Source organism: Pediculus humanus, genomic scaffold, assembly GCF_000006295.1.
Source record: "Pediculus humanus corporis 1103172107677 genomic scaffold, whole genome shotgun sequence".
Taxonomy (NCBI): Eukaryota; Metazoa; Arthropoda; class Insecta; order Psocodea; family Pediculidae; genus Pediculus; species Pediculus humanus.
In genome coordinates this window covers 288,572-301,227 of record NW_002987286.1, presented here as the reverse complement: position 1 = coordinate 301,227, position 12,656 = coordinate 288,572, and the positions used below count along the sequence as shown (strand labels likewise).

Sequence of the window (12,656 nt, the reverse complement as noted above, 5' to 3'; positions counted from 1 at the left end):
ATGATAATAACTCAATTATTATTATTAATATAATCACACGAAATATATGTTTTTATTAAATGTGTAAAAAAAATAGGAAAAAAATAATACAAGCTTTCACATCGAACACTCAGCAAATACTAAAAACGAAGACAGCTCACAAGATTTTCCCGACAGACAAAATTTTTTTTTTTTTTGTCAAGCGCTCTAATTCTTGTCGTTTTAACCAAACGAAATTTTTTTTTTTTTTTTTTTTTTTTGTTTATAGAGTTTTATAATCCGGATGATGCCCGAAGGAAAGAAAATGAATGACGGTAATTAAAATTTAAATTTAGGTGATATGTATAAATATAAATAATGATGATATTGTGTAATTTTTTTTTTTTTAAATCATTAAATAAGTTTAATGTTTTCATCAATTCTTACTTTATCGATGAAATTTATTTATTTATTATTTTATTTTTAATGCCAGATTTTTAGGAACAGGAAGGAGAGGAAAAGAAAAGAAAATTTTAAGAAGTCATAGAGAAAATAAAAACAAAGAACATTATCATTATTTTAATTTTTTACGTATTTTCGTACATTATATAATTTAACTGTTTTTAATTCGAAATTATTTAATATATTTATTTAAAATTAAATATTTAATAGAAAGAAAAGGATGTCAAATTGACATTTAATTAAATTGTTTTAAAAATAAAAATTAAAGGGTTTAAGTTAATTGCGTGTGGACTTTGATTTTTTCAAATAAAGACGGTATTTTCTATTGACACGTCAATGTTTGTTTTATAACCACACTAAGTGTAAACCGTAGATTTTGTTGGGAAAAATGGCCGCTTTCAGTGAAGGTGCTCTTATAAAAAAATTAGCGGATTTAAATCCTTCCCAGCAAAGTATTCAAACTCTTTCATTGTGGTTAATACATCATAGAAAACATCATGCATCCATTGTTAAAGTTTGGTATAAAGAACTCATAAAAGGTAATTATTAATTATATATTTTTCTTTTTTTTTTAATCTTAAAAATGATTTTAACCACTTTTTTTTTTTTTTCGTTTGAACAATTTTTTTTTTTTTTTTTTTAATGTATTGCAAATGCTTCGCGTGATTTTTTAATTACGTTTTATCTGTAATTTTTTATAAATTTTTAATGTCGAATTATTAACGAGAAAATAATTTATTTATTTGTGTGTTATGTTCTAATACTAAAAATTTCTTTTTGGTTAGATGGATTTGAACGCCGGTAATGATCAACTCGTTTTACAATTAAATAACTTAATTTTTTTTTATTTTAATTACTTAAATCGATATCTTAATTTAAAACTTTTTATAATTTTTGTTGTAAATGTAGAAAACGTGATTGTTATTATTGTTCTTGTGAAATTGTAATTGGAAAAATGTAAAAGTACTGTTTGTCGATTGCATCAACAATTGTTTATATATATATATTTTTTTTATTTTAGCATCTGAAAAAAGGAAAATAACTTTTATTTATTTAGCCAATGATGTTATACAAAATAGTAAAAAAAAGGGACCTGAATATGGGAAAGAATTTGGAAATATATTACCTAAAGCATTTGAACATATGTCTGGAATAGAAAATTTCGATGAAAAATCGAAAAAAAGTTTAGAAAGAGTTTTGAATATATGGGAAGAAAGAGGGGTTTATGAATCGAAACAAATAGGAGAATTTAAAAGAGCTTTTGGTAAATATTATTATTATTATTATTATTAATAATTTATTAACAGTTTAAAAAATGTCAAATTTAAAATAATTATAATTTATTATTATAAAAAATATTTAGAGTCAGTCGTGGAACCTTCGCAAAAGAAAAAAAAAACAGGAGAAGATGAAAAAAAAAAACATAGAAAAGAAAAATATTCTCCTCTAAACTTGAGAGAAAGAAAAAAATCAGAAACTGAGACTGAAGTAGAAGTTGATAATTTGAAAGAAATTCATCTTACATTATCACCTAGAACACCTGGAGGTGAACCACCTGAACCTGAAGAAATTATCAAAGCTCTGATGGTAAGTAAAATGTCCTTCAATAATTAAGTCAATAATATATAATATTATGTCAATATAATGTCCTTCAATATTCTTTTTACACATAATAATAATAATAATTATTAATAGGATTTAGAAAATTCAGCATCGAGTGATGTGGCTGTTAGAGAAGCGATCGCTTCTTTACCACCAGAAGTTTCCGATGTGAGTCTTTTAATTAAACTACAAGACAGAGCTGCTGCAGAAAATTTATCCAAACAAGTTAATGCAGCTGCACAATTAGTTAGTGAATACAATGCAAGATTATCTGCAGAATTAGAAGACAGAAAAAAAGTGACAGCACTTTTAAGGGATTTTACAGAATCACAAAATGAATTGTTATCCCATGCGAAACAAAGACTAGAAGTATGTTGATTCAATTTTGAATTTATTTCATTGATTAATGAAACTATCGATATAATTATTATTATTATTATTTTTTTTTAGGAGTATCAAGAAAAATTACAAAAAATTCACCAGGTACGACAAGAAGTGAGGTCACACCTACAAAATTTACCAGATTTAACGCAATTACCCGATGTGACAGGTGGCCTTGCACCTTTGCCCTCAGCTGGAGATTTATTTAGTTTTAATTCGTGAACAAATTTTTATTAAAAAAAAAAAAAATACATTTTATTACATTGGTATAAAAAATTTTTTTTTTTTTTTTTGCGGCATAAATTGCTATGCGTAGTTTTTTTTTTGAAAGTTTAATTTTTCTTTCAATATAATCGACACAAATAAAAAAATTTATTATTATTATTATTACACTGTTTAATAAAAAAAAAATTATTTAAAGAACAATTAAATATTGAAAAGTTGGTTGTTTTTGTTTTATTATTATTATTATTATTATTATTGTTTTTAAATCGCTTTTCAAAAAAAAAAACCGAACAGTACAATTAAAAATTTTTTCTTGATTTTGCTCTTGTGAATAATAATAATAATTTATTATTATTATTATTATATTAAAGTTTCAATAAAATGTAATTTTCTTTGCTTTCATGCCACACACACACGATTGTTTTCAATTTATTGTCTTGCAATTATGCAAGGCAAAAAAAGAAGGATTATTATTTGTAAATTAGTTATTTTAGTTGAATTAGTGATAAAAATTTATTTCAAATAATATAATAAAAAAAAAAAAAAAAAGTTTTATTTTGTTTTAGTTTTTTTTTTTTTTTTAAATACATTATTTGGATTAAAAAAATAAATTAAAACATGATATAATATTAATATATGTGCATTTTATTATAATATGATATAATAAACTGAAAAATAAATAAATAAATTTTTTTTTTATTGTAGGGAACCTTCATGAAAAGATTCATCTACTACGATCTTCTTAAGAAAATAAATTTTCCGGTTAAAAATTAACGCTTGGAATATTTCCACACCAATCATTAATAAATGTAATAACGTCGTTCAAATGTGATCCCATCGATGTTTTTGCCGACATGATCAAACTGTTCCAATCATCTCTATTGGCTGCTTTTCCAGTATTTTTAAATTCGATTGGTTTTCTTCCTCTTCCTGTGAGTACGGGATAACCTGTGACAACGCATGGCAATGCAGCAGCTTCTGCGTAATTAATCGAAGTTAAACTGGATTCGTATAAATTTCTATCGTCCAAAGGTAAAACCTGGAAAAAAAAAAAAAAATATTTGGAGTTGGAAAAACTTTTTTTTCTTTTTAAAAACATTTTCCCAATGACGTCATATTCTTACTTGATCGATTCTTTGATCCATTGATACTGACAAAACCCAATCTTTTACTTCTTCGTGTTTAACAGAGTCGATAGTTTGAGTTGCCGACAAAGGAACTTCCAATGGGAAATCCGTTATTGAAAAATCTGACATTTCATTAAAATCCGTAAATTCCGATTGTTCTTCTTCAATGGCGTCGCAAATATCCAAATAACGATTTAAAAATACAAAAGCTTCGCTATCTTTACCAACGGCCTAAAAATTTAATTTTTTAAATTTTAAAACCAAAAAAAAAAAAAAAAAATGTAAAAAATTTTTATCATAAAAATTTACTCGGGCATCAACTCCGGCTTCGAAAAAACCTTTGTCGGCTGGTATTACGTCCGTGTATCTGAGAAGAGCGATAGAAATTTTCGCAGCTAAATTTTCCAGGTTTTTGATTCCTTTATATGCAGATCTTGCAGCATAATAATGAGATATGGTTAAAAGGGTTTCGAATTCGTTATGAGTGGCAGATTCAGCTTCTTGAGAATGTCGAATATTTTCCGTTAAGTTAAAAAGCATGTTTCTCAATTCCGCCCAAACGTCATAAGATTCCGGTTCGTTCATATCAGGCATTCCAAATATGTCGCTCGTGATTTTTTTGTATATGTTGTAATTTTGTTGATATGCTGGTGCTTCGTATTTCGTATACAAATTCAACGCTTCTAAACTTTTTTCTTCTTTCAGTAGCTGAGCGGCGTGGATGGCAACATACTTGTGTAGTACCTGGGAACCATATTGCTTTGCCGTTTCGAAACATTGAGTCCAAGATCCTTGACGTGCTAAAAGATTTAAAGCTGCTGTCGCATCGACGTCTGCCAATTGTTCTATATTACCCGCCATTGTTAAGTGTTCTTTATACCTTAGAAGGAAAATTTTAAATGTTCTTCGATTTTAAAGTAATTTAATTTTACATGGAAATGTTGGTTTTTAATTCTTACTTGTTTTCAACGTATAATTCTAATCGTGGTTCGTATTCTTTGGCAATTTTTCGTGCTTTGCTCCATTCTTCACCTTTTATGTACGCATCAACAGCTTCTGGTATTAAATCGCAAGTCATATACAACTGAGCAGCACTACCGTATTGTTTGTATTCAATCAATTTTGGGCATACGCTTCTGCTTACCATAATCGCATCGTCCGGATCAGCAAATTTTGATGTTAAATCAGCAGCTTTTAATAAGGAATTAACAATTGTTTCTTTATCGTTTGACAATGTACTGATTTTTATGTAACATTGTATTGATTGTTTAAATTGTCCATTTTGTTCCCATTCACGAGCTTGGGCAAGAACTGACGTCAAAGATCCTTGAACAATAAAAAGGATATTTCAATTTTTTATGAAATTTTTTTTTTTAAACGTTTTTTTTTTTTTGCGTTTAATTACCTTTGCTACCGACTTGCCTATCGTACATGCTTTGAATCGCCGAGAGTTTAGATGGCAAATATTCTTTGCAAATCCTTAGAGCATCGACCCACATATCGTTATCTTGATAATATTTAATTAACATTTCAGGTTTTTGAGCTCTCAAAAGCAAACTTTCAATAGCAGATGGATTTTCACGATCCATCACGTTTTTAGCTTGAGCTAATAAAACATCCGGTAAACTATTTTTGTCATATTTCTCTGCTACCGCCTCAGCTTTTTCCCATTCTCTAGCATGAATATACATTGAAATAGCTTCTTTTGGTTTACCGGCCTCTAGAAATTCCTCTTCTGCTTCTTGAAATTTTCCACCATCTTCTAAAGCTAATGCATACTTGTAATGTATATTGGGAAGTTTTTCACTCATGGAAAGTTTTCCCAATTCGAACGCGAAATCAAACTAAAATTTTCATTAAAATTTTTGAGTGACCCATCATTTATTGCATAAGAATTTTTTAAATTTAAAATAATTGCAGAAAAGTCATTTGACTTGTACCTGATAACTATCACAACAATAATCAATGCATTGCTCTAAAAGATTAAACTTATTTAATAGTCGAACCGCTGCATCGCCACCTAAGGTTTTAGCCCAAAGAAAAGCAACCTGATTCCCAGCTTCTGTTCCTCCATGGGTTTTTGCTATTCTATGAGCTTCATCCCACATATCTGCCAACCTATACATATTTACTGCGGATTTCCATTCATTCGATTGAATGTAATGTTGTTCTGCCAATTTGTATTGTTTTCCTGCTTCTAATTCTTGTGCCAAATGCTTGTGGGTTATGGTTACCAATTCAGGATGATATGTTTTAACGAGTTTTATCATGTTATCGTATTTTCGGTGTTTTTTATACATTGAGATGGCCATGTCAGGCTTTGAAATAGATTCAAATACTTTTTCAGCTTCTTTTAGTTTTCCGCTATCCTCCAATGCTTGGGCTTGGGATAGGTACATAGTAGTCACTTCATCATTGTCTAAATATTTACTTGCAATTTTATGAGCTTTGTCCCATTGTCCTAAAATTTATAAAATTAATTATAAGTAATTTTTCTAATCCATTTTTCCAAACTCTTCGGAATATTACTTACCTGCATTGTTGTACATGTCAATGACTTCCCTGAACATACCACATTTGAGAAGCATATCTTCTGCTAATTGGTATTCTTTAACAGATAAAAAATATTCTCCTATCTTTTGATAATAAACCAAAACTGATTCCACATCATCAATGACTTGTATAATTTGGTAGGCTTTTTTCCACTGTCTTCCATTAACGGCAGCTTCCAAAGCCTTAACAGTTTTTCTGGCTTCAATATAATGATTAATAGCAGCATCTAATTGTTTCGACTCGGTGAGCCAATCTCCCCATTGCTCTTCTAATAATTTGATTTCATTAGGAGCAACTTTTTTGGCTAATTCGACAGCTTTTGGAAAAATTTTTCCCTTCTTATAACACTCTAAGGCTTTGTGATAATCGTTAAGTTTTTCGTAAAGCATACCAGCTTGTTCCATCATATCAGCTTTTATTAGAGATGATATTACTTTATTCACGATTTGTTCGTTTTCTAAAAGATAGGTGTAGTTTTGTAAAAGACGGAAAGCTCTACCAGGTTGTTTCGCGTTTAAGTATAAATTTAATGCAGTTAAATGATCTCCTTCCTTTTCTTTCAAGTCTCCAGCTTTTTCTTCTTGACGCGTTTCCATCAACCATTTCAAATGTCTTTCCTGAAGGATTTCACTTTCTGCATTACCTTTCGAACGGGCTAATTTTAAAGCTTCCTCCCATTTATGAAATTTTTGATACATTTCAATTGCTTTATCAATTTCATTTTGTTCCAAATAAATTTGTTCGGCTTCTTTTATTTGCTTTTTTAAAATTGCCAACCGCACCCAGACTTCTGGACAAGATAAAACATCTGTGTTATTTTGTTCAGCAAACGATGTCCCAATTTTTATCGTTTCTTTTAAGAAATGAGTCTTGCTTACATCTCCCAAAGCTGCGAAACATCTTTCGGCCACTCTCAAATTTTGAAGACTTAGCGCAATGTCAGCTAGATTTTGCCACATGCCATCTGCCTCAGGTCTATTTCCCATACTTTCAAGAAATAAAACAGCACGACCGAAATCCTTGTCATGAATGGCCGTTCCGAACTCTACCAATCCTTCGTCCAATTCATATCCTAATTGATGAATACCATCTTGCACTATAACTTCGGTCCTGCCTTCAGCTCGTATGACATCAACTATTTCTCCTTTGATTTGAAAAAGAGTGACGCGTTCTGGAGTATCTATGTTGTACCATACGCATAAATTATTAAGAGACTGAGCAACTACAACGTCACTTCCAGGAATCCACTAAGTAATTTATAATCATTATTAATAAAACTTTTTGTGACTAAAAAGTTTTTTTTAGTCAAATTTTTATAATTTACCTGAACAAAAGTACAATTAGTCAAAATGGCTTCTTTCCTTCCCGAACGTAGATCCAAAAGCATTAACCTTTGTTTTTTATCACGAAATAGTAGTTTGTAGCCGGTTTCATTAAGTTCCAACCAATCTACTTTGGCATCGTGACTGATATGAGCAACTGTCACGCCGAACGCTAAATCGATGATACATATTGTTTTTAAGTCGAGAAGATAGGCTAATTTTTTATTATCTTCAGAACCGGATATTTGTCTCTCATTAAGTCTTACACTTATTAAATGTGGATTCATAAATTCTGTTCTCACTGATCCTAAAATTTTATTTTCTCCATATTCAACTAATGACAATTCGCCTACGTTAAATATTAAGCAAACATTAGCATTGTCAAAATAAAATTTTTCATTTCTTCCAGAATTAGGCCACATTATTTCACTGACTAAATTTTTTTCTAAATCACCTATAATGTAAATAAAAAAAAAAAAAGAAATTAATTGATGGTAGATTCAATATTGTCAATAAGAGTTTTTGAAAATTAATATTTTTACCCAAAAATATTGTATGAGGAGTTCTTGCAACAATATAACGATCTTTTCCCATAATCCGAACATCGTTAACCTCATAACCGTATTGAGATTTTAACATAATTCCATTATCTGAATTGTTAATGGATTTTATCAATACTTGACTGGGTCCAACATAAGTAATTTCAAATTTATTTTTGTATATTGTTCGCCTGCATTGAAAAAAATTCATCAATTTACCAAAGAATATGCTATTGATAAGTCAATAATTTTTAACTAATTTAAACAAATTTGGGTTGGTAAAAAAGTAATTACGAATTTCATTTTCCTTTTTTCAATAAAACTCTTTATTTTAAGGAGCAAAAAATTACTCCAATGCAGTTTTGTCCTCATCGTCGTTTTAGAATTTTTGCCCGTTCAAAAAATTTTTAGTGATCGGAACCAATGATACTCACTTCGAGCCAGGTGGGGACTATAAGGAGGGTGCGGCAAAACATCCCAGCCTAGCTCCAGTAGTTTTTGTCCAGTGGCTAAAGATGGGGAGGGCATTATGGTAATGAAAGACAATTCCTTTGATATTGGCTAGCTCCGGTCGTTTTTCTTGGATGACATTATTCAAATTAGTCAATTGTCTGATGGCAGCAGCTCAAAGTAGACTATGCCTTTGTAATCCCACCAAAATGATAACAGTACCTTTTTTTTTTTTTGGTGAAAGTCAGCCTTAGAAGTTGTTGGTGCCTCTTTCCTTTGCCTAGACCAGGATTTTTTCCTCAAAATGTCTAACGATAAGACAACCCACTTTTCATCTCTGGTGACCATTCTTTCAAAAATGGGTCATTCGCATTGCGTTTAAGCATATCGCAAAGACCAAGTCGCCTCGTTAACTCAGACTCCCCAAGGTTAGCGTCGCAGGGCCGATGGGGGTCACGGTCACGTGTCCCGAGAGGCGAGTCGACCTGCGCGTGGAAGGTCTTTGCGAGTCGGCGACGTCGTCGATGGTCGCGACAGAACTAGCTAGGATAGGGGGGTGCTCGTCATCGGACATCTCTGTGCGCTTCCCGACCGGCGGAGGCCCACATCGCTACTCGTCCGCGTACGCATCCGTCCCGGCGGCCGTCGCGTCCGTACTCTTGGACGCGGGCGCGGTTGTCGTCGGGTGGGTGCGTGCGAGGGTGGTCCTGCTGCCGAGGTTCGCGTTGTTCCAATATCAGGGAAAGGGGTGAAACGGCGCTGGACCGCTGCTTCAGGTGCGGTGAAGAGGGGCACCGGGCGCGCGAATGCGCAAACAAAGTCCGCTGCGCTCCCTGTTCGGAGGCGGGCCGGCCGGCTCAACATCGGGTCGGTGGGTCTTCGTGCGGGGCGCCGGCCGTCAGGGGTAGGCCCATTCGGTGGGGATCGGATACCAGGAACACGGGGGGAAACGTTAGGGGGGCAGCCTCCGCGTGTCAGCCGGGAACGAACGGCTCCGCCGGGGAGGTTTCTCCAAATAAATCAGAATAGGTGCAAGGGGGCTCAGGACCTCTTGCTTACCTTGATAGGGACGTGGGGCGTCGAGATCGCGATGATCTCGGAGCCCCACGTCGTTCCGTCGGGGGGAGGGGGTTGTCGCGCCGGCACTTGGTTCGTATCCGAGGACGGCGCGACCGCGATCTTCTTCTCGAGCTCGGCGCCGGGATCCGAGACCTCGGGAATTATCCCGTGGGGTCGACTTCGTTATTGCAGGCTGGGGAAATTCGGTCGTGGTATCGGTATACGCGTCGCCAAATCGTCCACTACGAGTATTCGAAGATCAGCTACGGGCGATTTCGAGGAAGCTGGACAGGTTCGGGAACTCGCGTCCGATTCTAGTGTCCAGGGACTTCAACGCGAAACACACATCGTGGTCAGGTTACGCGACTAACGCGCGCGGCCGATTGTTAAGACAGTGGTTAGACGAGCGTCATTTCATCGTGTGGAACGCAAAAGGAGTCAAGACGTGCGTGCGGTCCACAAAAAAAAAAAAAGACAACTGATCAAACGGGGAGGACGCTACGAGGACATCGCGAACGACGACGAACTCGCGCGTTTAAAGGCGGAGTGGAGGGCTTCCCGGGTCCGACGAGCGGTATGGAGTTTCAAGGAAACGGGCTGGAAAGAACTCCTGAGCGAAGCGGATTCGGATCCGTGGGGTCTCCCGTTCCGTCTCGTGACCAACACACTGAGAGGTTCGACGGGACCGCTGACGGCCGGCATGACGGAGGAGTTTCTCGCCGAAGTGATCCCAGAGCTCTACCCCCGCGTCGAGCCTTTTGCGTTTTTCCCGCCGGATCTCTCGCACGGCACGAACCGCGACCGCGACACCGAAGTGACGGAGGGGGTGGTTTGTCTCCTCTTCGACGCGGCCTCGAAGAAACACTCGGCTCCGGGCCCGAACGGCGTGCATTACCGCATTCTCGGCAAGTCTGTCGGGGTACTGTGTGCGCGTCTTTCGGCGCTCTACACCGCGTGCTTTCGAGAGGCGACGTTTCCGACGCCGTGGAAAGAAGCAAACTTGGTACTGTTGGACAAACCGGGTAGGGATCCGACGACGCGGAGCGCGTACCGGCCGATTTGTCTTCTCGAAGTGGAGGGCAAGTTGTTCGAGCGCGTGATAGCGTCCCGGATCGTCGAACACTTACGATCAGGGGGAGGGAGGAACGACCTCTCTCCGAATCAATACGGCTTCCGGGCGGGCCGTTCGACGACCGACGCACTCGACCGCGTGTGCGCCGGAATCCGGGACACGCTTCAACGGGGTGGCGTCGCGATCGCCGTCTCCATCGACATCAAAAACGCGTTTAACACGGTACCTTGGTCCGCGATAAGGGACGGGCTAACGTCGAAGTCCGTGCCAGATTATCTCGTGTCGGTGATAGGGTCCTTCCTCTCGAAGAGGAAGATCGCGTACGAGAAACCGGACGGAACGACGGGAAGGGCGGACGTGTTCTGCGGCGTGCCCCAGGGATCGGTTCTATGATCACTCCTGTGGAACATCGCCTACGACCGCGTCCTCACCCGGACCGTTCTTCCCGAAGGCGTATCGTTGACTTGCTATGCCGACGACACTTTGCTCGTAGTGACCGGTCGCGGGTGGGCAGAGGTTCGCGAACGCGCCGAAACGGGACTTAACGCGACGGTGGAGGCCATCCGGGACACCGGTCTCCGGGTGTCTCTGCCGAAGACGGAAGCTTGCGGGTTTCATCGTCCGCGAAACCGCGTCCTCGTTACCGTGAACAACGCAAGAATCGGACTGGGTGGCTCGCTGAAATACTTGGGTTTAGTTCTCGATTCCGGCCTTCACTTCGGGGAACATCTGGCGCACCTCGGATCGAAGATCCGAGCCGTTAGCGCGACGTTAGGACGCCTGATGCCGAACCTGCGCGGACCGCAGGTCAGGGTCAGGCGATTATACGCGACGGTCGTTCACTCCATGGCCCTGTACGGAGCTCCGATTTAGGCCGAGTGGGTATCGGCCTAAACTCCCACTTTCGCCCACTAAACTCCCACTTTAGCCCATTTAACTCCCACTTTCGCCCACTCGACACCCACTTTCGCCCACTAAACTCCCACTTTCGCCCACTAATACTCCCACTTTCGCCCACTCGACACCCACTTTCGCCCACTCGACACCCACTTTCGCCCACTCGACACCCACTTTCGCCCACTCGACACCCGCTTTCGCCCACTCGACACCCGCTTTCGCCTATTTAACTCCTACTTTCGCCCACTCGACACCCACTTTCGCCCACTCGACACCCGCTTTCGCCCACTCGACACCCACTTTCGCCCCCTCGACACCCGCTTTCGCCCACTCGACACCCGCTTTCGCCCATTTAACTCTCACTTTCGCCCACTCGACACCCACTTTCGCCCACTCGACACCCACTTTCGCCCACTCGACACCCACTTTCGCCTACTAAACTCCCACTTTCGCCCCCTCGACACCCACTTTCGCCCCCTCGACACCCACTTTCGCCCACTAAACTCTCACTTTCGCCCACTCGACACCCGCTTTCGCCCACTCGACACCCGCTTTCGCCCATTTAACTCTCACTTTCGCCCACTCGACACCCGCTTTCGCCCACTCGACACCCACTTTCGCCCACTAAACTCCCACTTTCGCCCACTCGACACCCACTTTCGCCCACTCGACACCCACTTTCGCCCACTCGACACCCACTTTCACCCACTCGACACCCACTTTCGCCCACTCGACACCCGCTTTCGCCCATTTAACTCCTACTTTCGCCCACTCGACACCCACTTTCGCCCACTCGACACCCGCTTTCGCCCACTCGACACCCACTTTCGCCCCCTCGACACCCACTTTCGCCTACTAAACTCCCACTTTCGCCCCCTCGACACCCACTTTCGCCCCCTCGACACCCACTTTCGCCCACTCGACACCCACTTTCGCCCACTCGACACCCACTTTCGCCTACTAAACTCCCACTTTCGCCCCCTCGACACCCACTTTCGCCCCCTCGACA

At 38.7% G+C, this 12,656-nt stretch overlaps 2 protein-coding genes across 2 annotated transcripts in view; one reads left to right on the top strand and one right to left on the bottom strand.

Moving 5' to 3' along the window:
• Positions 1 to 808: 808 nt before the first annotated feature.
• Phum_PHUM294430 (uncharacterized protein) lies at positions 809 to 2,625 on the top strand (the record flags this gene model as incomplete). The annotated part of the gene is made up of 5 exons (XM_002427056.1): positions 809 to 959; positions 1,442 to 1,684; positions 1,823 to 2,007; positions 2,116 to 2,391; positions 2,473 to 2,625. The coding sequence occupies 5 exons, from the start codon at positions 809 to 811 to the stop codon at positions 2,623 to 2,625; spliced, it is 1,008 nt and encodes a 335-aa protein (XP_002427101.1).
• Positions 2,626 to 3,391: 766 nt separating this feature from the next.
• Phum_PHUM294420 (wimple/ift172, putative) overlaps positions 3,392 to 12,656 on the bottom strand; it is a gene marked incomplete at both ends in the record, with an annotated part of 17,056 nt that continues 7,791 nt past the window's right edge. Inside the window, 9 exons of the mRNA XM_002427055.1 lie at positions 3,392 to 3,667; positions 3,753 to 3,986; positions 4,065 to 4,635; positions 4,715 to 5,081; positions 5,161 to 5,599; positions 5,696 to 6,216; positions 6,289 to 7,555; positions 7,639 to 8,084; positions 8,173 to 8,360. Of these exons, the coding sequence (XP_002427100.1) occupies positions 3,392 to 3,667; positions 3,753 to 3,986; positions 4,065 to 4,635; positions 4,715 to 5,081; positions 5,161 to 5,599; positions 5,696 to 6,216; positions 6,289 to 7,555; positions 7,639 to 8,084; positions 8,173 to 8,360 (4,309 nt within the window). The remainder of the gene's footprint in view (positions 3,668 to 3,752; positions 3,987 to 4,064; positions 4,636 to 4,714; positions 5,082 to 5,160; positions 5,600 to 5,695; positions 6,217 to 6,288; positions 7,556 to 7,638; positions 8,085 to 8,172; positions 8,361 to 12,656) is intronic.